Genomic DNA, 26,505 nt, shown 5'->3' on the forward strand with positions numbered 1-26,505 from the left:
CAAGGGGCCCGCTTATCATAGCTTTGCTGAAAGGTCAGGGGCCTGTTCCCATGTATGGCCTCTGGATCCTGCCTCTCCTGGAAAAGACTCCAAAGCAAGAAAAGCAGGCTGCTAGCAACACAGCTTCGCATTCAGCTCTAGCTTGCCACTCCGTGGAGGGACTGGGAAGTGGGCGAGAAATCAGATGCCAGAAGCAGCAAATGACTGGTACAGCAAGACAGAAGCCAACCCTTTTTTGCCTCTGATACATGCAAAGTTAATAAAACTGCAGGAAAGCCTGCCAGTACCCTTGACTTACATCAAGGCTGTTCTTGGTGTTATTAAGCAACCAGTAGACCTCTGGCTTGGATTCTGAAAGCAGACCCTGTACTTGCAACCTCTGTCATGTGCACAACCAGCTAAAGAAAACGGAAAATCACACCACTCGGCTGAAGGGGCACCCCAGCTTTTACAGGAGCCAGCTGGGTGGTGGTCAGCTGCATTTGTTCAGACCAGAGAGGCAGGTGTATCTGGGTCAACATCCCACAGGGCTGCACTCTTCGGAAATAAGGTACAGGTCTACATAGCTCTTAGCGGACACTAGGTATCAGGAGGAATTCAGGCTTCCATGGGGGTCCACCCCAGTTATGTGCTCACTCCTTCACATGATGATCGCTAGACACTATCCCCAACATTTTGGGGGATACTAGAATGAGCGGCTAATTCGTGGTGCATCTTGGGATTTTGCCTTTGGGAGTTACGCACCGATCTGGGGTCTTTCTGTCTGTCCTACTTGTTTTCTAAGTGTTGACTCCTGTCTCCATTGCTGGGGTAGCAACAGAAACACCCAGACAACTTGAACCCTGCCAGTTCTGATTCTGCTATGCCAAGGCAAGCACTCTCTGCTTGGGTTCTCAGAAGTCCTCAGTGGACTAGAAGGGGAGGAAGTTGTGCTTGGATTTCCAAAGCAAAGAGGCAACCATTCCGTGGAAGAACAAGGGGACTCCTGTTTCCTCTGCTGCTTTGACCTCTCAGCAGAAGTGGTTTTCACACCAAGCAAGTCGCTGCCCTCTGCGGACAGTCTAACACTTGAGCTCAGTTCCGACAGTAACTGCCCAAGGTTGGCAGACCCCCTCCGGTTATGGGCCCAGCTCTGCAGTCACCTGCCTCTCCCTACTTCAGCTTTTTTCTTTTCTATCACTGAAGCCTTTAATCAGATGAAAAACATGAAACAACATGAGTTCAAGTAACCCGTAGAGTCCAGAATTTGGAGTTTTTGAGGCAACTGAAGCCTATACAATATGGTCTTTTTTCCAGGTTGTTGCTTTCTTTTCTTTTCTTTTTTTTTTTTTTTTTTTTTTTTAACTTTTTTAAAATTATTTTTTACATTCAGCTGTAATCCTAAGGCCCAGGTTGTCACCTCAGTTCTGAACTACTAGACGTCACTGAGGGGTTAAAAAGCCCCTTCCCTGCTTCCCAGGACTCTGGCTTATCATGAAAGAATACAACTCAAGTAGAGTCAGACAGAAGCTCTAACTACCAAACCAGGCCTGAGTGTGATAATCACTGATACGGTTTTTATTGCAGAGAGTCGTTTTTTGCAAGGCAAAGATGGAGGACACAGAAGACCAAAGTCTCACTTCTGTAACCTGAGGATAGGGAACAGGGTCATTTGTGATGTAAAGAAACAGGCTGGTCTGAGTCTAGGGAAGAGGAGTGGAGGAATGGGAGGGGAGGAGGGGAGGAGGGAGGGATGGTAGGGGAGGATGGGAAGAGGGGATGGGTGGGAGGGGAGGAGGGGAGGGGAGGGATGGGAGGGGAGGAGGGGAGGAGGTGTGTAAATACTATGTAATTCATGTTCCCACAGTGGTGAGCCCTTGGATATGAGTTGTCCTTGTGACTTGTTTTGGCTTTGAGTAATTAATACGGCAACTAGGACCTTGTACTGACTTGGGATGTGACTCAATGACAGAGCACAATGCAGGTCATCTACAAGGCCTTGGCTTCATTCAATCCCCAGCACTGAAAAAACAAAACACAACACAAAGATGTTGTGCAAGTTCCAGGCCAAGGTCTTAACACAGCAGTGCTTAGCCTTTGGGTCAGATATTTACATCGTGATTCATATCTAGCAAAATTACAGTTATAAAGTAGCAACAAAATACTTTTATGGCTGGGGCTCACCAGAGCATGAGGAACTGTATTAAAGGGCTGTACCATTAAGAAGGTTGAGAACCACTGTCTTAGAGGTCTGACACGCTAGCCACAGGGGCTGAACTCCTGGGGAACCAGGGACACGGTTCACAGTCAAGAGCCAGGCTAACCCCAGCAGCATGAATGGTTGTTCTTTTGTGTCTGATTATGTCTCTCCTCTGTCTCTGTCTATCTTTCTCTTTCCTCTCCCTTCCCCTGCTGTGTGTGTGTGTGTGTGTGTGTGAGTGTGTAGGCCAGGAGATAATCAAATCATTCCTGAAGAGCCACCCCCTGGGTTTCCCCTAACCTGGAACTCACCATAGGCTTGGCTGGCTGGTCAGTGAGCCCCAGGGAGTCTATGTCTGCCTCCCCCGTGATGAGATTACAGGCATGCACCATCTGTCACACCTGGTTACTTTCTGACATGGGCTCTGGGACTTGAACTAAGGTCCTCATGTTTGCAAGGCAGGCAACAATGTCCCAGGGGACCATCTCTGCAGCCCAAGTGGCTTTGATTTCTTACACAGCACGAGGTCACTGGTGAAATGTTCCTGTTCTTTACACCTTCAGTTGTCGCAGTCCCTGGATTTTGATCTACTCTAGTAAGTTTCTGCTGAATTTTTAATTCAATCTTATATTCATCTTAGCATCTCTGGGTGCTTTGCAAAATATGTAAGACAAAGACCATGGTTTACCTATTGCCAGAATTTATTGATAATATCAATCAGATTAAACATGTTCCATAAAATTTTTAAAAAGCTTTAAAAGGCTATAACTGTCAACCATTCTAAGTTGTCTGCATATAAAAATATTAAGCTAAAATCACAATCAGGTAGGTTTTTTTGTGTATATATAATTGTGGAGTAGCACATACTAATGGGTCTCCCAGTAATAACTGCAAAATATAGACAAGATGTAACAAAACAACTATCCAGAGGCACCAGAGAGGGCCAGAGAGCCACAGAAACAAAGGAGAACAGCCCTGAGAGGAGGGTTAGTGGGCGAGACTTGTATTTATAGATGTCTTTCCTGGGTGCATCCCACAGCCATCACGGCGTAAGCCTGTGTGAACTCAGGCAGAAAACAAAGTTTAATTGGTTTTAGGGGTGGAACTTGGTGTAGAAGAGTATCTAAATGGGCATGGGATAGAGGATCCTTAGGGGTAATAGGCCATAGTTATCCCCCCTATCTGTTTATAATGTTCAAGGTGTACATAGCTCAGTGGTAGAAACAGAACTTGCATACCAATATTCCAGGCTCTTCTTCAGTCCTTTATTCCACAGGCAATAATAATAATAATAATAATAATAATAATAATAATAATAATAATAATAATAGTAACACGGGTCAAATCTTTGACTGAGGAAAAGAATCAAAATGCAACAGAAAATCTCCACCCCATCAGCAGCACAACTGTAGGAGAGCAAGACTGGCTGGCATGTAAAGATGGTTATCAACTTAGTAGGTGAAAGTCTGAGGGAAAACAATATTCGCCTAATCTAATAAGAAGCTCCAAATTGTTAGTTACGAATTTGAATAACAATACCAAACAATACTGTTTACACAGAGAAAAAAGCAATCACAAGAAACCTCCAGGTGCCTCATCTCAAAGCACACACAAGCAGTGAAGACCATGTTTGTCCCTTACAAGAGGACTGAGGGACACACCACCTCTGGGGTGCTCTTGTTAAATGTGTGACCCCAATACTTCTGGCTAGGACATTGGGAAAAGCTAAATCAAAGGTATCCAACAAAATGGCTTCCTGGTCTCCTTCAGAGGGGTCCAAGCTGGGAAGGTGAGGGGATGCTAAAGAGATGGACGCCTCGCTGCACCATGGCATTCTGGGTTGGATCTTGGAAACATGGGTTCCTCATTCTTGAACTGCAAGCACGTTAGCGGCGGAGCCATTCCCCTGTCCTCTAAAGTGTGACATGGTACCAGCCATGTGTGTATGAATTGAACCTTGTAGGTTTTCTTCTCCAGAAGTTCGCCTAGGCCATCAGACACCTTGACTCTTGGGGTGTACCACCAAGATTTGGGGGTAGGGACTGGGGCTCAGGGTCCAAGGAGAGGTTCTCAGGGAATTCTTGGACTTTCCTACCACTCATCAAGTTTACATAGTAAGTCTATGCATTGGATTTAGCAGGTCAGGTGGGGGGGATTCCACATCCTTGGGTGGGGATTTTAAACTGAGGAGTTGTAGATATTTACCTTTCCACCCTCTTGTTCTCCTTCCTTAATTTTCAACTGAGCATAATTTAATTAGGTCAGTTTGAGAATTTTGCTTCTGTCTAATGGATTACTGACGGTTAAAGTGAACTTATTGGTGTGACAATATTCTAGATTTAAAGAATGGGGGGGGGAGACACAATCAAACAACTCCTCTCACCTTTTGGCATTAGAGAAAACAATATCCCCATAAAGGTTGATGCTCTGAAATAGCAATGCATACTTATATTAACAAGTGCCTCCAGGACCTCAACTGCTAGTTGTTCCTTTCCAGTTAAAATGGTAACCAAGCTATGGATGGAGACACTGTTCATTCTAGGTGTTTCTGTGGGCGAAGGGAGCAGCTTTCCTAGAAGGGGAGGGGTGTGCTCAGTAGCTAACAGTCCAGGCTCTCATAAACCTCTGCCAGTTTCTCAGCTGTTGCTTGTGAACCCTGTGGACCTCAGCTTTTTCATCGAGATGCATTAGTGAAGACGTGGGTCTCCCAGCTCTGTTGTATTGTGGATGGAGTTAGTGAAAACCCTATGCTCTCCCTCCCTAATGGCTTCTAACTTTCTCCAGAACTGAGGCCTGGGAAATTGTGATTCCACTCATCAAATAGAAGAAAGAGAGAAGAAATACTATTTAAAGAATGTCCTGCCAAACAGTGTGTTTGTTGTGCATGCCTTTAATCCCAGCACTTGGGAGACAGAGGCAGCACTTGAGTTGGAGGCCAGCCTGGTCTACAGAGCGAAGAGACCCCCTGCTGCAGCCCTCCAATGCTGTCTGGCTGTAGTCTTAGCATCAGAGTTGGAGGCTAGGGATCTGTTTGTCATATCGAAGTATTTATGTAAGTCTCAAGGATGTGGCCTTACACAGGGGAGGGCGATACATGACCATGCAAGGAGACTAAAGATAACCCCAGATAACTGGACTCTGAACGTCACAGCATCCCCACCTTCCCTCAGTTGGCCTGTGTGGTCTCTGCCTCTTTTCGGGGGTTTTCTGTCATAATTCCAAGATCCCTGGTGGAGGCAGGAAATAGCAGCCATTTCCAAACACTCTAGAACCCATGCTTTGCTGAACTTGGTAGGGTGGGAGGGAAGAGAAGGAAAGAGAGCTCAGAAAGAGAAAAAAGAAAGTTCAAGAAGAAACGAATGGCTGAGGCCTTGACTGTTTTGCTGGAAGAATTGTGCATTGATTTTTATTTACATTCATTTAAGGGGGACATGCAAATGTTGGAGGTCAGAGGACAACCTGGGGTCCATACTTTTTTTCCTGGGAGTCGAACGCTGAGCACCTTGAGCCTCTGAGTCATCCCACCACCCTGAGTTACGGATGCTCACATGTGCAGCTAAGGAAAATGAGAAATTAGTAGCTGCTGATTACAATCAGACAGATTTTAACTGCATGCACTTCCTAACACATGCACACCAGAATGACAATAAGATGTGATTGTAGGTCCCCAGAGGCAGGTGGCTGGCTTCTCTAGTAGGCACGTTTGATTGCAGGGGAGGAGGGGATCCAAATGGTACCCAAGGCTGCCTTCCCTGACCAGCTGGCACCAGGAGAATAGCACACTGTGCCCTCAGCCCCCCAAGGACCTTCTGTCACCAGAAAGAGCTGTTCTTGGGTGACACAACCCACTGCAGGATAAGCCAGGGTGGTATTTTTATCTGCGTTCCAGATCCCTGTAGACCAGGCTGGCCTTGAACTCCTGAGCACCACCACCGCCCAGCTCCGCTAACCCAGCGCAGGGCGTTTCCGCTCGTGGCCAGGGTGGGGAAGGGCCAGGTGAGCGACTGCTCATCTGAGACCCTCACCTTCCTCAGTGGTTGCAGAGGGGCTGAGATGCACTCAGACATCGCTCTCGATGCACCACCGCTCAGCTTTCCAGCCTAGCGAGATGCAGGCTCGGGAGGACGCAGGGGCAGCGAGCTCAGCTCGCCCCGGCAGGACGACGAGCATGCGCATTAGCCGCCACCGGCCCTCAGGCCCCACCCACCCCCCGACCGGAGCCCCGCCTCCTGGTCGCCGCGCGTGCGCAGCCGTGCTTTTCCCGTGGGTCCCTGGGGCGCGGCAGATTCGTAATTGCAGGCGGCCTCTCGCTCGCTCGCTGCGAATCCCGCCTGCTTCTCGTGCAAGTAACCGCCAGGGCGAGGGGAGCGGCTCCCGGAACACTCGAGCCGCCACCGAGCGGCTCCACAAGTGGGCGAGCATGTCGGACGCGGCGGAGGCGGAGGCGGAGCGCGGCGGCCCGAAGGCGGCGGCGGAGGCCGGGGAATACCCGCTGGTGTTCCTGTGCGCGCGCTGTCGCCGGCCGCTCGGAGACTCGCTCACCTGGGTGACCAGCCAGGAGGACAGCAGCTGCATCCTCTTGCGCTGTCAGTGGGGGCCGCGGTCCCGGTGGGGGGGCGGTCTCCCTGCACGCAGGGTCTCCCCGGGGTCGCAGGGACGGGCCCGGAGCAAGCGGGGAGCAGGGGTGGCGTTCCTGGCCGCGGCGCGCGAGTCTGCCACCCTGGGAGGCATCGACCTAGCTAAGTGTCTCTTGGCCAGCATCCGGGACCATGCAGGGACACGGGGACCGGAAAATGAGTTCATGCCATGCTGAATGGCCAGACGAGTAAGGCGATCTCCGTATGGGTGATCCACCCAGGCGGCCTCTTGACAGAGGCTTGGCATTGCCACCATTAATTTGGACAGCCTAAAATTGGGTTGAGGTGTTTGTCTGTTTGTTTGTTTGTTTGTTTTGAGGCAGGGTTTCTCCGTGTAGCCCTGGGTGGCCTGGAACTCACAGAGATGCGTCTGTCTCGGCCTCCCAAGTGCTGGGACTAAAGGCGTGCGGCTGAGATTTTTTTGATATAGTAAAATAATGGGTTTATTTTGTTTATGGCTTTTAAAGAAATAACATTAAGTCTTTTGCACTCCCCCCATGTTTATAGCTTTACTATCTTTATTTTTTTAATCCTCTTGGGTTTTTCTCTATTTATTATTGAGCTATGCATCCCCGCATCCCCGCCCTCACTTCTCCTCCCCTCCCACCTTGCCCTCCTCGCTCCCAATTTGCTCAGGAGACCTTGTCTTTTTCCCTTCCTTGGCCGATCTATGCTATGCGTGTCTCTCTTAGGGTCTTTTTGTCACCTAGGTTCTCTAGGGTTGTGGATTGTAGGCTGATTGCTGTTTGCTCTTTGTCAAATATCCGTAAATGAGTAAGTACATACCGTGTTTGTCTTTCTGTGACTGGGTTACCTCACTCAGGATGGTTTCTTCTACTTGCATCCATTTGCCTGTGAATTTCAAGATTCCATTGGTTTTTTTTTTTTTTTTTTTTTTTTTTTTTTTTTTTCCTGAGTAGTACTTCATTGTGTAAATGTACCACATTTCCTCTATCCATTCTTTGGTTGAGGGTTATCTAGGTTGATTCCAGGTTCTGGCTATTATGAATAATGCTGTTATGAACATAATTGAGCAAATGTCCTTGTGGTGTGAGTGTGCATCCTTTGAGTTTATGCCAAAAAGTGGTTTTGCTGTGTCTTGAGGTAGATTGATTCCCAGTTTTCTGAGGAACCCCCATACTGATTTGCTTTCTGTATGTAATAATACTGTTGTTAGGCTTTAAAATATAACTGGTATAAAACTAGATGAGTTTATTTATCCCCACATTAGTAACCCTCAGTAATTCACTGGGATCACCCCTTTGCACCCATTCAACAATGCAGGAGGGGTGTAAATGTGTTTTTTAAAAGATTAATTTTTAGGTTTAGCAATGGTGGCCCACGCCTTAGATCCCAGCACTTGGGAGGCAGAGGCAGTCGATCTCAGTGAGTTGGAGGCCAGCCTGGTCTACAAATTGAGTTCCAGGACAGCCAGGGCTACACAGAGAAACCTTGTCTTAACTCCCCCCAGATTAATTTTTAGAATAATTCTGTTGTTAATAATAATTAACTTTCAGATTAATTTCTATTCCCTCTTGCCCCATTGGAATGTTTTATTTAGTTTTATTCCCATTATGACATTTACAAATTCAGGGTTTTTTTCTGTTTTGAAATGGGGATCTTGCTGTTTGCTAGGATAGCTTTGAACTAATGATTCTACCTCAGCTTTCTAAGTAGTGAGCATTACAGGTATGTACCCTGCACCTGCCTCAACCTTAGATTTTATTTTATAGCCACAACATGGTGATTTAACTTTCTTACTATATTTATAAACTCATTTCTCAACCCCAGCAGTTTTATTGACACACTAAAAACATAGTGGCTGGAGAGATGATTCAGGCAGGGGTCAAGAGCAGATGCAGAGGATCAGGGTTCAGTTCTCAGCACTGGCGGGCTGGTTTGCAACTGCTGCTAACTCCAATTGCAGGGGAACTGATGCCATGATGCATGCAGGCAAAACACTCAAACAAACTCATTAAAATGAAAAAAAAAGTGTAATCTATTTAATCACCCACCTATGCCTTTCCAGTCCCTAAGAAATGTTAAGTCTGGGTGCTGAAGATCTCTTTTTACACATAGATGTTAACTTGGGTCCTGTCCCCTCCCCTGGGGGGATCCAAAGGGTCTCAGGCTTGTGTTGCCAAAGTGTAGACTAAAGACCAGCTTTGGGAAGGGACCAGGAAGTAAAGGGACTTATAGACTGTTAAGAGCAGGAAGCCATCAGGCTTGAGCTCCAGGCAGAAGAGCATGAGTAGGCTCTTCTGGAACAAGCAAGTAGAAGCTCCTGGAGAGTGGTGCTGATGTTTCAGGCTCTAGTAAGCAGCTAGCTTGGCATGATACCCAGAGCTCTGTAAAAATCAAGATGAGCACATAGTACATCTCACCTTCTCATCTAATGTGCGCATGGGGATTACTAAGGCACGCTGTGAAGGGGGTGAAATGGAGAGGTTGCCTTGACCATTTTACTAAATGACGGGGGCTTCTTTATTTCCCTCTGGTAATGTTTTGTACTGCTTCTCTGGTGCAGCCTCGAGGTGCCCAAGCGAAAGATGCCTGGTGGCTAGGGACTGTTTAGAGAGAGGAGCTCTGTGTTGGATCTGGGGGTACAGGGATGACCGTGTTCCTTGGCCTGGGCCCTGATTTCACTCTACCTGATAGTTGTTCTTTATAGTTTGTAGCTTTTGATTCTCACAGTCCCTGATAATTTTCTTCATTTTATTAATACTGTCAGTTTTCAGAGAAGGCCCCTGCATCTTTAGTGTTGAACCGTGTATCCCCCCACCCCCCGGTCTGTGGGCTCCTCTTACTTTCCTAGTCCTCTGAGTTCTGAAATAAAAGTTAAAGTTGAATTAAATGATCTGTGTCTTCAGGTGCACTGCAGCAAACCACACTCAAAAGCGCTGCTGCTCTCTTGCAGGTGTTTCCTCCAATGTGTCTGTGGATAGAGAACAGAAGCTGTCCAAGTGCAAAGATGAAGATGGGTGGTAAGTGAGGTGTTTTTGTGATTTCATACCAGGGAAAACATTGAATTTTGAGGAGAAGTCTTCCACCACTCTGTGAGATTGCTTGTGATATAACTTTTCAAGGTAACTGAACACATAAAAAGTAAAAATCCATCATACAGCGGGGATAGCCCCTTTAGATAGGAGAGTGGACTTTTCTAAGTTTCTGAAGGTGTAGCTACCACAGACTTTAGGGCCTTAGGTTTGATGCTGAAGAAAGTGGGACGTAACATAGAACATATCTATCTTACAATCTCACAGTCTGAGGCGCTCTTGCCAGTGCTGCCGGCCTTTGCCCTGTCCTGGCACAGACAGGACACACTGACACAGAATCCCCATCCACCGCTGACTGGGTACGGATGGGCCATCTGCCATAAACAACCAGTCCCAGTCCTGGACAGCAGGCCTAGGTGGGTGTGTGTCTCTTCTGGTCCTCTCTCTTTCCTCATCAGTCCACCGGGGTTCACTCATGGGGCTCCTCCGTGATGGCCTGTCCAGTCTCAGTCACCTTCTTGAGACACCAGTTCTGAAGGCTGTGCACCGGGAAGACAGACCACGTTCTAACAATACCAACATGAGAGAGGGCTCATGTGAGCTCTTGTACGGTGTGGTGATGGATACAGATTATCCGTTTATCAGTATATCCTAGAAGATCAAATCTCAGGTTTTTCTAAATCCTTCTTCTTGATTAACAGTCTTGATAACGTGTTGTAGCCTCATGATTATGCAGTTTGATATATATAGTGTGTAGATTTGCCTGTTCAATGTTAGTAGTGTAGGTGGGGTTTTCTACTTGGGATCTACTAAGATGTTTTATTTTTCTTTAAAAATTTATTGTTTTCTGTCCGTACATGTTTTGCCTGCATGTATCTGTGTGCACCACATGTGTGCCTGGTGCCCACAAAAGTCAGTAGAGGGTGTCAGAGCCCCTGGAACTACTGTGTGGGTGCCAGAAAACAAGCCTGGCTCTCTGGAAGAGTAGCAAGTACCCTTACTCACTGTACCATTCAGCCTTCTTAAAAAGAAAAGGCTTTTATTGTATTATTATGTTGTGTGTGTGTGTGAGTGTGAATGTAGTGCAGCAGAGGCCACAAGAGGGCTTTGGATCCCGTGCTGATTTTTTATGCCAACTTGACAAAATCAACCAAGAGGAGGGACCCTGAATTACGAAAATGCCTCCCCAGGGGGTGGTGGTAGTATCGTACACTTTTATTCCCAGCACTTGGTAGGCAGAGGCAGGCAGATTCCCTATGAGTTAGAAGCCAGCCTGCTCTACAGAGCAAATTCTAGAACAGCCAGGGCTACACAGAAAAACCCTGTTGTTGTAGTTTAAGAAAAGCAGCTCTCGAGAGAAAGACGCCATGTTCAAGCAGGGTTCAAGCAGAGTGTTTTGGTTTTTTTGGTGTTGTTTTGTTTGTTTGTTTGTTTGTTTTAATTAGGGAAAGAGATCATGAAAAGGTTAAAGGGGGAGTGAGAATGAAGGAGCAGCAGGAGAGATGGGAGAGAGAGGAAGGAGGGGGGAGAGAGGAACACAGAGAGGGAGAGAAAGAGGATGGGAGGTGGGAAGGGCCCTTTGAAAAGGGAACACAGTGAATGTGCACAGGTGGTGCTCTCAGTGGCTGGAGCTGAGGGTGTACCCTGTCAGAACCCCAAGGACAGGCCAATACAGGTGCCTGAACACTAACGCCTTCCTTGATGACTTCTAAAGCAGTTTCTTCCTCCAGACTCCTGTCTTCCTTGAGTTACTACCCTGACTTCCTTCAGGGATGGATATGGAAGCATAGACCAGCAACACCTTTTCCTCGTCAGGTTGCTTTGGTCATGGGTACAGCAATGGAGACCCTGACTAAGGCAGCTCCCCGTGAAGGTGGACTTACAGGTAGAATGAACTGCTGTGTGGGCTCTGGGAACCTAACTCAGGTCCTCTGCAAGAGCTTATACCAGCCCATCTCCCCAGCCCCAATGTACACATACTTTTATCTCTTAGGAGAAAATCTAGAAAAAGTAGCAGGTTACCTAGGTAATTATGTCACTAGTGAACGCTCACCAGGTGCTAATCTCTGTTCCTTATGTTGCTGCTGAGAATAAGAAGCATCTGAGTGTCTAGGAGGATGGCAATGCCATCTGTCTTGCTGTGCCTGACTCTTAGGTGACCTGCTTGGGTAGGACAGTGAGAAGAGATACTTAGTGAGGACAGGCCCAGAGAGAAGCAGGAGTTAAAATACTTTTGAAATAGTATTCCTTTGTGGTGTGTATTTAAGATCTATGAACCCGGTAATGGTGAATGGGACTGTAATTGTCTTGGTGCTTTAGACACACTAAGCTTAATCTGGCAAGGCTTTTGGGAGACGTTGGGTTGTAAGAACATTTTAAAGATGTGAATGGGCAGGGGTGGAACAGGAGCCGAGAAAACTGGGGGGTGGTTATGTGAAGATAATGGAAAATTAAGTGAAACGATGTGAGTCGCCTGTATTGGGCATATCTCTAGTCGATAGTAAAGTGTTTGCGTCAAAATATGATGTAAGGGACAAGACAGTTGTAGCAGGGGCAGTGAATTCCTGTCAGTGACGAATTTAACTAGCTGGGTGGAGGGAGGGAAAGGCATGGGCCCCAAAGGAGACTTATTTGCCAAGGGACAGAGGGCAGGGAGTAAGAGATAAACCCAGGAGATAGAGGATGAGGAATGACCAGGAAGGAAGGGATTGTGGAAAGTGGGAAGGGATATTTGTCCTGGCTGTGGCGGTCAGGGGGAGGATAACAAAGGACCGCCCCTGGATTAAGAGGCGACAGATGTGCCATGTGGGAAAATAAATGGCAGTCTCTAGTACAAGAGGAGCCACCTTAGGAAGGCGTTTACTTTTATATTTATTTATCTTGTGCATTGGTGTTTGCCAGCCTGTCTGTGTGAGGGTGTCAGATCCTCTGAAACTGGAGTTACAGACAGTTGTGAGCTGCCATGTGGGTGCTGGGAATCGAACCCGGAACCTCTGAAAGGGCAACAAGAGCTCTTTACTGCCTAGCCATCTCTCCAGCCCCTGAGGTGTTTCCTTTTAATTGGGCATGTTAGTTAGGTGAGCCAAAGGGACCCTTGATTGCTGGACTTCAGTACTTTCATGGCTGACCTTGGTAGTCAGTCTCAGGGGAGAAGTGGCCAAGTAAGGGTATAGACCTTGGTGGCTAGCCTCAGGAATGCAGTCTGATGTTTTTAGCAAGGCAGAGGGAATGGGAGGGAGGGCAAAGCCTGCCAGAGCCATGCCTGCCACACTGGTGCTGGCCAGAGTCCCTGCACTGGCTGTGGTGACACACACCTATAGCCCCAGCACTTGGAAGATCAGGCGTTTAAGACTTGATAGCATAGAGGCATAGCAAGTGTAAGGCTAGCCTGGGGTCCATGAGAGCTTGTGTCAAGAGGGAAACCCTAAAGGTGTATTGAACTATTAATGAGGCAGAGCTGCTCCTGGGTGGGAACTGCTTTTCGGACAAGTGTAGTTGAGGGTGCATGGGCAGCACAGCCTGACCTTTGCAGCTTCCTTTTCTTTTACATCCCAGCCAGACATTATTTGCAGCCAATCTTTCCACAAACTTTCTCCCAAAGTCTGCAAACTACTTGCCCCCCCCACTGGAGCAGAGTTGCAACTGGTGTGGGGGCTGGGCATGTGTTTGTTTCTTGGTTTTTCAAGATAGGGTTCCTCTATATAGCCCTGACTGTTCTGGAACTCACTCTGTAGACCAGGCTGGCCTCAGATTCACAGAGCTCCACCTGACACTGCTTTTTGAATGCTGGGGTTAAGGTGTGTGCCACCACTCCTTGACTGTGTTGTGTGGCTGTGTTTAGAGGAGCAGATCGTTGGGTTCTGTGTGTCTGACTGCTACAGTACAGAGTTGGTGCTCACATCAGACCCCTGGTGGCCTGAAAGCCTACAGTACTCAGTCTCTGTTTGATTACAGGGAAACTGCCTACCTTCCTACCTAGAGAGTTAGTGACCCTTGATGACTGGTTGGACATTTTAAAGGATGTGCAGACTCTTTCTGTTGCTTTCCCAGAATTTAAATAGTTTGTCTTAATACCAAATCAAGGAGTCTGGAAAAACCCTGCCTTGGCATTTTGTTTATGTTCCTTGTCATCTGTTGTCTGAAGTGGTGTGGCGTGGCCTAGAGCTGACTGTTTGCATTTCTCCTGCAGTCATCTTACCATCTTATCATCATTCATACACACGCACACATACGCGACTGAATGAAGTTGATTGTAGTGGTGCGTGCTCACCCCAGCATTTGCCATGGGAAGATGAGGGAGGGGATAAACGACTGCCAAAAGTTTGAAGTTGGGGTGGGCTACATAGTGATACCCTGTCTCAAAAAAAAAAAAAAAAAAAACCCAAAAACCAAAAGGGAACAATAGGAACATAGCTTCTTTTCACTTGAAGCAACTTGGGGCTTATGGAGTTTATTTTAATTTTTATTTGTTTAAATCGTGTGTGTGTGTGTGTGTGTGTGTGTGTGTAGGTCAGGGGACAACTCTCCTTTCACATATGGGTACTGGGTATCAGTCAGGCTGTCACACTTATCAGCAAGCACCTTTACCTGCTGAGCCGTCTTGCCATCCCTCAGCTTGTGGATTTTAGCAGTCATGCACATTGCTACTCTCTCCTTAAGTGGTGTTGTGTCTTTATTGCAGCATTCTTGAGACTCTGTCCTGTACAGGCTGCTCCCTCAGACTTGGCTATGTGTACAAATGCCCTCCCAAGAGCCTAGACTACAAGAGGGACTTGTTCTGCCTCAGCGTAGAAGCCATTGAAAGGTAGGTTTGATAGATGCGTGGCTGCATTGTGACTGATTTCTTAGTTAGGTTTGCAGAAGTTAGTATGAGAACAACAGAACATATTTTTGAGTAATAATCTCTGACAGTAAAGCCAGTCACCCTTTGTGTCTAATTCATTTGGTATTGTGAAAGTCAGACACTGAGTTGTAGGAGAAACTGTGAGACATTTTTTAAAAGTAAAACTCAATTGAGTTTTGGTTTTTTTTTTTGTTTTTGGGTTTTTTGAGACAAGGTTTCTTTATGTAGCTCCAACTCCCCCTAGAACTCCCTCTGTAGACCAGGCTGGCCTGGAACTCAGAAGACCCGCCTGCCTCTGCCTCCTGAGTGCTGGGATCAAAGGTGTGCCCCCACCACCACTCACCTTAATATCTTAAATTTTTACCCTTAAAAAATTTAAAACAGTAATTTTATCCGGTTACTAATTGATAACTTTGTATTTGGCATCTTTTAAAACCAGACAAGTTTAAAAAAATGTTTAAGATCCACAAACCAACTCACATGGAAAACTCACTAAGCAGGCAATGCTCCATGTTACAGAGCAGAGGGCCAGGTTCCAGACACGTGAGATGCTCACCAGCGGCAGTGACAATGAACAGAGGTGCATGTTTATATAAGAGGGTTACTTCACCGAGTGTGGTGACCCGCCTACAACCATAGCGCCACAGAGGCTGGGGTCCTCTGGGGGGGGTGTTCTAAAGTTTAAGGCCAACTGGGTTACCCAGTAATGATAAAACGGAAGACACAAATCATTTTTATCCAGTAGTGTTGGAACAAACCCCCTCTCTTTTTTGTTTTGCTTTAGGGTTTTTGAAACAGGGTCTCGTTATGTAACCCTGACTTGCCTGGACTTTGTAGTATAATCCAGGCTAGTCTTGAACTCTTAGAGATCTACCTGCCTCTGCCTGCTGAGAGACATGCACCACCACAGCCGACTTTCTTTTTAGGAAGGAATGGTTTATTTGGACTCAGACTTTGAGGATACAGTCAGTCAAGGGGGGAGCTGGACGCAGCTGGCCACACTGCATCTCAGTAGACAGATGAATTCCCAGCTCACTTTGCTGTTCTCAGATGCTTCTACGATTGACTTGGAGTCAGGGGAGGCTCGTGAGCTGCTATATGGGTGCTGGGGACTGAACTCAGCTCCTATAGGAACAGCAAGTATTGGTTCTTAACTACTTAGAATTGTAAGTAGTTAACCCTGAGATGCCCAGCTCTTGATAATTATTGTTACTTATTAAATCATTACCTATTCAAAGTCACATAAAACAAGCTTTGGTGTCTTAGGTTGCTCTGCCTCGCCTTCTTGCAGCAGTGAAATATTTATGACGGAAAGTGAATGTGTGGGGTTACCTGGACAGTGTCATTAGTGAGGGGTGAGATTACGTGGTACAGCGTCCTCAGGTCCCCACGGACAGAGAACACTGTCTTCATACCTGGGGCGTGGAGTATGACCTCAGAGTTGGTATTGGTAGCTGCTATGGGGTTGGGGCTAGTTCATGCTCATACGTGAACTCACACTGTACTGCATCTCAGTTACACTTTAGGGTCCTCTGAAAAGCAAATCGTGCCAGATGACAAGGAGCTTTTCAATCTGGAGAACAGGATTGAGATAGAGAAGTCTATAAAGCAGGTGAGTTTACTCTCCATTTATGTCCCCCTCCTCATGACCCTGTGAGCCAGGCTTTAGCACTTGCCAGTGAGAAAGTGCTCGCCCGCATTAGGGAGTGGAGCCTCGAGCTGACACTCTGAGCCCTGAACCCATTCCAGCTAAGATCAAACACTACTCATGCAAACCAGAAATGTAGCCTTGAGCAAGCAATACTGAAATGTGTCTGGGGGCCTGTGTGCTGGCCTGCATGCTTGCATGTGCACCATGTGCTTGGCCTCCATGTGTGCTGCGTGCACCACGTGCTTGGCCTGCATTTTGGTTGTGCACCGTGTGCTTGGCCTGCATGCATTCACATGCACTGTGTGCTTGGCCTGCGTGTGTGCATGTGCACCGTGTGCTGGCCTGCATGCATTCACATGCACTGTGTGCCTGCGTGTGTGCATGTGCTCTGTGTGCTTGCCCTGCATGTGTGCATGTGCACTGTGTCCTTGCCTGGTGCCTGTGGAAGTTGGGAAAGGCTGTCGGATCCTAGGTCAGGTCTCAGGGTTGACCCAAGGTTTTCAGGCTCAGCAGTGGCAGCTGCCTTTGCCTGGTATTTGTCTCATTGCTGAATATGAATGTTTCTTGAGATGGACAGGATGGTGAATTCCTGTGTAGCTGTAGATTGTGGGTTGGGTTATGACTAAAGCTAATAAGATTATATCTTATTCAATTTAGATTCGCTTCTCTTAGAGTTTTGTTAGGCCTAACATCTTTATGTCACCAAAACATTGAAAATGGCATGAATTATTTTTAATCGTTAACCTATGAGTAATTAATCATGCCCACATTGTGTTCTTCATGCCTTTTCCACTGGGTAGATGGAAGATGTTCTGAAAGCCTTGGAGATGAAGCTGTGGGAGGTGGAGTCCAAACTGCCCTTTGCTGGCCACTGCAGCTGAGCTGCGCTCCGGGCCCCACCCTGCCCCATCCTTGCTCCCAATGTGTGTATTTCAGGGGAAAAGTCACTCACTGTTTCTTGTATTTGGATTTTAAAGCCAGTTTATGATACATGCTGGAATGGAATTTTGTGAGTTCTTATTTTCATAAAAAACCACGATGGTTTTTCTGTCTTTTTTCCTGTTAAATTCATTGTATTTGTTCATTTTTCTAGTTTGTAAAACTTTGTCACTTTTAATACTTTGTATAAGCCAGGCAGTGGTGGTGCACACCTTTAATCCCAGCACTCTGGGAGGCAGAGGCAGGTGGATTTCTGTGAGTTTGAGCCCAGCCTGGTCTGCAGAGCTACACAGAGAAACAGTGTCTCAAAAAATAAAAAAAACAAAACAAAACAAAAAAAGACTTTGTATACTTATGAATGATTAGTAGGGAAATCATCTTGGGTAAGATTTTAGTGGAATGTATTAGATTGGGACTTTTTATAATGTAAAACTTCTATAAGTAACATGCATTACTTTTATAATAAGAAGAGAATAAAGACTTTAAAAAGTGCTTGAAGGTTCATTTGTTTGCTACCAAACTAAATTGATAATTAAGTGAGATAAAAACAATTCTGGGGCCCTGAAATCCACACACTCACTGAGCATGCACTGTGCTCTGCTCGGCCCAGAGCCCTTTCTAGGCACAGATGATGCTTGTCACGGGACCCTGTGGGACTCACTCCCTCAGTCCCTGGTCAGTTGTTCCTGAAGCATTCTGAAAACACTAGTGTTACAGCAAGTGAACTGTAGGTATGCCCCTAGTGACTGAAAGGTTTTTTGGGTGCATTCAGAGCCAACTGTGACAGATGTATGAGCTCCACCTTCAGTGATTTTATTTGACAGTTAAATGCATTTGTCAAACAGAAAATGGGCCATGGAAGCGCCTGTGGTGTGCAGGAGCTGATGTCTGAAATGTTGAGAAATACCTGAGCTGCAGGCTAAACCACCAGCAGCTTGAAGTTGGGCAGGGAGGGGTTGTGAGTATTACCAGAGAAATTGACAGGTACTGAAAAAATCGGGTTTCCCTCTTCCTTCTGAGCCGCTTTCCTAACAATGTAGTCCATTTCCGTCTGGCTCCATCCCATCTAACTTAGCATCAAGAAGAAAATACTTCAACATCAAGAACCATTCTTAACATCTCATTTGTTAAGTGAAAAAAGGGAGTCTTACAACCACAGGGTGATAGCTGCATTCTTCATTTTGCCAGAGAAAAAGCAAAAGACTTGGCGAGTGACTTGGAATCTTACATAGTTGCTGTCATATACATCATTTTTACTTTCCCTGAATAAGAAAACTGGTCAGCATCTGTAAACAGGCAGAGGAAGTGCTTGCCATCTCTGCTGGACTGGGGCAAAGGGTAATTTACCCTTCATCTAACCACACGTGTGGGTCCTCAGTCTTCGAGTGGTGCCCTTTCCCATGTGTGCATGCTTGTTCGAATGTGTGTTCATGTGCGTGTGTGTGTGTGTGTGTGTGTGTGTGTGTGTAAGCTGGAGGTGGTGTCTTCTGTCTTCCTCTACATTATTTTTTTGAGACAGGGTCTTAACTTGGAGCTTGATAATTTGGCAGGACTGGCTGTCTTTGACCCCAGGGGAACCCTCCATCTGCTCTGGGGTCACAGGTGTGCACTGTTGGGCCAGCTGTGCGTGCGTGTGTGTGTGTGTGTGTGTGTGTGTAGATAAATCAGAGGACAGCTTTCAGGAATTGGTGAGTTCCTTCTACTGTGTGGGCTCTGACAATCCTACTGGGTCTTGAGGCTTAGAGGCAAGTGTCGTTACTAATTGCGCACCTTGTCAGCTCTGCCTACCTGTTGGTTTAGCCAGGTGCTGCTTTGCATCTGACTGGCTGAGCTTTTGTTCATAGGTGTGCTGTGTCTCACTTGTCCCCTTTGAGGCCCTCCAGCATCCTCTTCGTGACTGCAGATTGCCCAGCAGTGGTGGTCATCATTCCTCAGTTAATCACTGGCTTCACAACCTTGATAATGTTCTAGACTTGGGAAACTGTCCCTTCTACACTTAAGAGCCTGCAGCCTCTTCTGAGAACTGGAAGTGTCAGACCTTGGACACTGAATGGAGGTAATTAATAATATTTTTTTTTAAGAACAGGACTGTTTTTATCCTGTTTATTTGTTCATCAGTTACAGGGATAAGTGGTACCACCTGCAAAAGCTAAGCCTGAAAAACAGTTGTCTCGGTTCCCCTTCATATTTTAGGGTTAACGTATAAGAATAAAGAGAAACGATAGCATAGCGTAGGGCTTAGCATAAAATGTTAACTATGAGTATGAATTCAGGGGGAAATTACCAAGCTCATTTACATGTCTAATTGCCCACCTGTGATCACTCTGCTGTTGAGTCTATTCAGGTTCCTACACAAGTTAAAAATACTTCCTATTAAAATTTGTTTTTTTCTAAGTGAATGCAATGGATTCTTAGAATTGGAGGTGAAAATATGAATATTTGAAATAGGACTCTGGTCACAGTGGGTGATCTCTCTGTGTGCCAAGTGTGAGTGAGAAGCCCAGCAGACAGGCCTCCCTCGGCTAGCGATTTGCAGGTGTGCAAATCTCAGAGGGAATGCGGAGGTAAATAGGCCAGACATCGTCCTATGGCTCCCAGTGGCAGGAGAGTCAGCTATAGCTTTGTTCATGTAGCGCCCACAGGGCACAGACATCCCAGCCTGAAATGTTGCCCCACTGATAGGAAGGCTCCCGAGTTAGGGGGTGAACTCTGCTCCCCTACAAGGATGCCCTTCCCCGGAGGAGGACAATCTCAGGATCTCAGGTTTGCAGGAAGTGGTCCCAGGGTCTCAGCATTGTCAAGGATTGTACCACCCCACAACCTTGCCTGGGCTGGGAAGACAGGAGCCTAAGGGGAATGCCATCCTGGGGCATACAATCCCCAGAGTGAAGATCTGTGCTGGGGTGTCCCACGTGGCAGGGGCCTCCCTCAGTCCTGGAGCAGCTCAGGGTGGACACCTCCATCTCAGAGGCTTCAGAGACCAGGACTCAGGCCTTCCCTGCAATTCATGGCCGGGAATGTGTGTTTCCTGAGACCCTGATGGCCCTCATGTCGGTCACCAATGTGCCAAGTGAGCTGGGGCCCCGCACTGTCCACTTTATCTCTTCTGTGTACAGTAGATTAGTGTCCCTTAGGTGGAACTAGATTTATTTTTCTTCCTGAATCAGACCACAGGGGGCCGCATTTCACCACATAATATTCACTATGTCTGGCTACTCACTAGCACCTCACCCAGGACAAACTGAGTGGCTGCTGGACCCCTTCCAACCAACCTGCGAATCAGAAGCTTGTCTGGTAAATAGCGCAGACAGGGCTTCCCAACCCCTTCAAACCCCACCCCACTCCACCTCCAATCAGATTACTACCAGTTTTCATCTCGTCCCTAAAATTGTTTCCTCCTACGTTCCCGAAAGCAGTCCTGGTTCCCACGCACAAGGACTATGAAGTTTTGTCCTAACTGGGGCACATTACGCAGCGGAAGAGGAAACTTAATGAATAAGCAGCATGATGGACACACGCACACTGTCCCTGTCATCCACGTGTTTGGCACCCCCTCATCTCCCCCTTAACTTCACAGTGGGAGCCTCCTTTGAACAAATGCGTTCTCAGCCAGTGGAGTTGGAAGATTTCTGAGCTTGTGATAAAGCCTGTCCTCTGGGCTGCTGGATAAGATCTAGTCAGACAACTGGAGCAGAGAGGGTGCCACAGCAGCTCTGAGGGTCAAACAGAGTAAAGAGAGAAGGCTCTGCAGTGCAGGCTCCAAGAAAGGAGGGCCGGCTGGGCTGGCCGGCCAAGCAGAACTGAGATTATGTCTAGTAGAAGAAATTTGATGTATGCTTGAGCAGGATCACATGGAGCTACCCCACCACAATAAACAAGACAGCAAATTTTGTTGTTGATGACAAACTGTTTCCTGAGCATTTGCTGAAGGTAGACAGAAATGTGTTTAGTTTCAAGTAATGATGCTAACAGAAACTGGAAAGGCTGTATATCAGTCAGGGTTCTCTAAAGAAGAACACACACACACACAGTTTATTAGAATGGCTTATAGGATGTGGTCCAACTAGTCCAACGATGGCTGTCTACCAACAGAAGGTCCAAGAATCTAGTAGTTGTTCAGTCCACAAGGCTGGATGTCTCAGCTAGTCTTCAGTTTATGCCAATCCTGAAGAAGTAGTTTCTGATGCCAGTGAAGGAATGGACTTAACCAGCAAGAGTGAGAGCAGGCAGCCACAGAGAGTAAGCATCCTTGTCTCTATGCAGGCCGCCAGCAGAAGATGTGGGCAGATTAAGGTGAGTCTTCCCACCTCAAGAGATCCTGATTAAAGTGGGTCTTTCCACTACAAATCATTTAGCTGAGGGGGAAAGTCCCTTCCAGGCATACTCAGCGCTTTGGTTTTAGTTAATTCCAGGTGCAGTCAAGTTGACAGCCAAGACTTGCCATCACACTGTGTTTCACACCATCAAGTATACTCATTTCAGATGCAGATGTGTGCTTTCTCTTTGACCATAGGCTTCCTGATAAAACAATCTTACAACTCTTATGAATTACCCAAGAAATGCATTTATCTGTGTCCAAACCAGAAGTGGGGGTCTGGGTCTAGCCCAGGTTCCCTATCATATTCAGAGTCCTGGGATCAAGGCATGAGCCCAGTGTGCTGGTGGATGCCCAAAATCTAGAAAGGAGGACCAGAAGCCCAGGTCACCCTCAGCTACAATAGTGGGACAGCCTTGGATGCACAAGACCCTGCCTGAAAGTAAGGCACATGAATGACCCAGTAATGGTGACAGTAGAATAAATATGTGCCTTGCGTAATCACTAAAATAGTTAAGTGTATCATTTCACACTGTTGTTACACATTTTATTTATAGACAATTGTGAGAAAGCCAACTGCATATTCTGTATTGCATTATGGATAGCTCTCCATCTCATCAAATATACAGGTGTAGCAATCTGCATGACCACAATGGCATTTCACAACACAGAATAGTTCTAGAAACTGAACTCCGAGCATTAGGTTTGGGCAGTCCGGGTTGCAGGAGTTTGGAGGGTTCCCAACATTGCCCGCTCTGTTCTTGACTCACCTGTGCTCCTAAGTCTCTTTCAGACACAGCCCTAGGCATGGCTCTAACCTCCGTTTAGTTATCTTACTTGCCACATTACAACAATTAGAGAAAAGGGGTGAAAAATTAACGTTACAAAGTAACTTGTTTCTATAAGGATTTGTTATTGTCTTTTCAAAATGATGTTAACAGTTCTACTAAAAACGGGCTCTTTCCAGATCAATACATGGCTGGAAAGTCAAGGTGCCTGACTGGGCCGTCTCCTGAGAAGTTATTAGAAAGTTCTGGGGTTGGTTGAGTGCTAGTCACCTGAACGGTCATGAACAGAAGTCAGGGGAGCAGCAGGCTTATCCTGTCTCCTTACTGGAGGTGTCAGTGAGCTTGCTGTGTGACAGCTGTGGTACACTGGTCCTTTCCCTTCTCCACCGCCGCCACAGGGGAGGCTGTGCTAAGGGCAACTCTCAGAAGGCATCTGGTGCTGAGCGCCAGAGACAAAGGCCACCTCGCTGTCAAGATAAAAACAGCTGTTGGAAGGGGAGTCTGGGAAAGCATTTCTACAAAGAATCCTGGGAATTCCAGCCTCACGTGGGAGGGGCTGGAGAGGGTGATATGAGTGAAAAAATTGGCAGCCTGTACTAGACCCCATTGGCCAGCAGGATCACTGGATTTACCTGTGCCTTCTCAGCACAGCAGGGAAAGAAAACCATGGGGAAATACCACCAGCCACACACAAAGGGGCCTGCAATTTCCCTTCACTCCGGTGTTCCTGACGGGCAACCTCTAGCCTGAGTACTAGGTCGTGCTGGCCACCCCTCTCCAGTGCCCAGGGGAAGGTCGTGCGGGGGTACCCTCTCTCCAGTGCCCAGGGGAAGGTCGTGCTGGGGCACCAGAGGAAGGACCTCAGCTCACACACTGTAAGAGATTCTCAGGGAGTCCTTTCTCTTAGTTTTGCTGAGCCCAGAGAACAGCCTGGTCCTATACCCTCACCAAGTGCCAAATGGACAACCCTGAGTCCAGAGAGGAGGCCATGATCCACAGCACCCTTGGGAGATCTGGCACCGGCAAGGCAGCATGTAGGATTTGACAACCCTGTAGCCCTCTAAATAGAATAAATATCCCTTCCTATCCATGTGGTCAAGTATTTTCAGTTAGAAGGAACTAGAAACCCAAGTTAACAGAGACAAGAATTTTTTGAGTTTTCCTACAAGATAAAGGAAACATGTTTTCATTTTCTCCCAAAAACTGAGCTCAAGGGCCAGGGAGATGGTTCCGGGAGTAAAAGCGCTTGCTGTGCAAGCCCGGTGACCTGAGTTTGGTCTCCAGAACCCGATAAAGGTGGAAAGAGAGAGGGAACTGCAAGGTTGAGCTCCTGTGAGGGAGCTGGATTGGACTGACTGAAGGAGAAAGGAGGCCATCTTTCTGGCCTGTGGCAAGCCGGCATTTGAAGGGGCAGCATGGCCCACCCTCTGGGAGTAGGACCTTCGGAGAGCCTTCCCTTCATTGTGGATGGCTTCCTTGCGGTCATCCAAAGTTCTTGAACCATTACCCATCTGCTACATGGTACTGACTAACTACAAAACCAAGTCAGTGCAACCGGGCATTGGTGGTGACACACGTCTCCCCACACTCGGGAGGCAGAGGTAGAGGCAGGCAGATCTCTGTGAGTTCAAGGCCAGCCTGGTCTACAGAGTGAGTTCCAGGACAGGATCCAAAGCTACACAGAGAATCTTGTCTCAAAAACAAACAAACAAAAACTGTATCAACGCATTTCTACCAAGTTTTGAACTGTGTCGGTGGCAGCCTGGGGGAAAGGAGTTGGGATCGAGTCTCCCCAAATAAGTGACTTAGGATTCAGTTGTTTTTAAAGCCTAAGCAAGGTTTCTAGTGTCTCCCCAGTACAGGGAGGCAATAAAACAGTCTCCAGTAAGGAGAGCCTGGGGAACACATTAATCTTGGCTTGGAGTCATCAGCTGCCTTTTTGGATTTGGCTTTAGACATCTTTTTTGGTGATTTATGTTCCCATTGACTGACAAGTTATAAAAACAGGGATGGATCATGTTTTGTTTGTTCTTGCACGTGACAGGTCTGAAGAGAGCTATGAAGATATTCCATTTGTAGCGTCAAGGGGTAAGCCCGGGCCTCTGATCTGAGCGAGTTCCTAAACTCCAGCATTAGGATGTCCAGGTGATGGGTGGGGAGGGGCCCACACCAGTTTCCTACGGGAAGTGGTAGTGACTCATCAGTGATTTGGGGCTATCGAACATGGATGCGGAGAGGGAGTGGGAGAGGGGCGAGTGTTGGGGCACACAGAGAGTAAAAAGCGGGGGCCGATTGAACTAGCCACGCGGAACTCAGCGATTCTCCAGAAGCACCATTTCCTCTGGACATTTCCCACCTGGGTGAGAGACTGTTGGTCCCTGGGAGTCTCTTTCTGACCCGTTCTCCTCACTGCTGTGTCCAGGCCTCTTGTCCCCAGGCGGTGATAAGAGCAGGAGGCTGCCCAAGGACTCTGTCAGGCCAGGGGAAAGAGCTAAGATGTGTCCTGCATCCATCCCATCAATCTAGATGTGAGGCACCTCTGGGAAGCTCCAAGGAAGCCGGAGAAGCTGGAGGCAGCGGTCCCTGTGTGGGGAGGTCTCGAGAAACCACCAGGGGAAGAAAAGACACAAGGTCCATTGTCTCCCTGGAAGGGGGCTGGAGCCTTGGAAAGCCAAGTCTCAGTGTAAGGGGTGGCCTTGTTTGGGCCCTGTGGGTGAAGAGTAAAATGCAAACATGTCTGTAAACATCTTCAGGAAATTGTTACAGCGTAGTGAGGGCTACTGGTATCGAATTCTGTATTTATAACTTTTTTTACAAGTATGTGGTTCTAAAATGATAGTGATGCTTATCACTGACATTTGAATACATACATATATTGTATTCCCCCACTACCCCCTCTTATTTTGTGCCTCTCTTCCTCCTCTCCTTTGTTCTTTTATTTTATACTTTATATTTGGTACTTCAGGTGGCCATTTAAAAATTTCAGTTGCCACAGAGGAAAAAAAAAAAATTGTGAAATGTTTGTCATTCTGCCTCTGACTGATTTTGCTTAGCAATGATTTCTAGTTTCATCCATTTTCCTGTCAATAACATGACTGTGTTTTTCATGGCTGCGTCATATCCCATTGGTTATATATGCCACATTTTCTCATATTTTTTGGTTGTGAGCGTAGCCTTCACTGGCTGAGCCGTCTCTCCAGCCCTATGCAGTGTTTTCTCAACTCATTTGACCTGGTTTGTGGATATCTCCACTGGTTCCATATAGTAGATATTATAGATAGTGCCACGATAAACATACATACATGTTACATACGTGTTAAAAAGCAGTACAAATATTGGAGGAAGATTTGAGTTTCAAATACACGTTAAGTGTTGGGGAGCTGTTGAGACCTTGTTGAGAGATGGCTTATAGATTGGCTAAGGTATAAACGAGACTCTGAAGCCTGTATTTCTGCCACATTCCCCTTCTATAGGAGGCAGTGATTCCTGACTTTCTCTCCTTTGTGAAACAGGATTATGAAAATCTCCCCTCCAGAGTGGTTGACAATCTTGTACAGAACCTAACCCCCTCACAAAAAACAGCCTCACAAATTGCTGTATAGAGGCGTCAGCTGAGGCCGGAGAGGGCTCCATCAGCCGAGCCGAGGGCTTGCTGTGCAAACATGAGGAACTGAGTTCAGTGCTCAGAACCCTTGTAAAGTAGCAGGCAGGACACGGTGAAGACACTTGTACTCTCAACTCTGGGGAGGCAGAAGCCAGGCAGTTCTGTCACTGGCCAACCAGCCTCCAGCACTTGGTGAGCTCCTGGCTCTTGAGAGACCGTGTATAAAACCCTAAGAAAAGCTAAACAAGGTAGAACACACTGAGGAAAGACACCAAGGTGCACTGCTGACTTTTGTACATACACGCCCACACACACACAGTGGGCTGCTGACCTTTGTACACACATGTACATACATGCACACGCACACACGCATGGTAGACTGCTGAACTTTGTATACACAACCGCACATACTTTTTTTCCTGGGAGTCAGACGCTGAGCACCTTGAGCCTCTGAGTCATCCCACCACCCTGAGTTCGGATGCTCACATGTGCAGCTAAGGAAAATGAGAAATTAGTAGCTGCTGATTACAATCAGACAGATTTTAACTGCATG

General features: G+C 47.0%; 1 protein-coding gene across 1 annotated transcript; it reads left to right on the plus strand.

Moving 5' to 3' along the window:
• Window positions 1–6,287: 6,287 nt before the first annotated feature.
• Window positions 6,288–17,525, plus strand: LOC127214510 (protein Mis18-alpha). The gene is made up of 5 exons (XM_051174908.1): window positions 6,288–6,765; window positions 9,734–9,800; window positions 14,494–14,616; window positions 16,171–16,267; window positions 17,107–17,525. Exons 1-5 carry the CDS (start codon window positions 6,288–6,290, stop codon window positions 17,185–17,187), a joined length of 846 nt encoding a protein of 281 aa, XP_051030865.1. The 3' UTR covers window positions 17,188–17,525.
• The last annotated feature ends 8,980 nt before the right edge of the window (window positions 17,526–26,505 follow it).

Source organism: Phodopus roborovskii, unplaced genomic scaffold (assembly GCF_943737965.1).
Source record: "Phodopus roborovskii unplaced genomic scaffold, PHOROB, whole genome shotgun sequence".
Classification (NCBI taxonomy): Eukaryota; Metazoa; Chordata; class Mammalia; order Rodentia; family Cricetidae; genus Phodopus; species Phodopus roborovskii.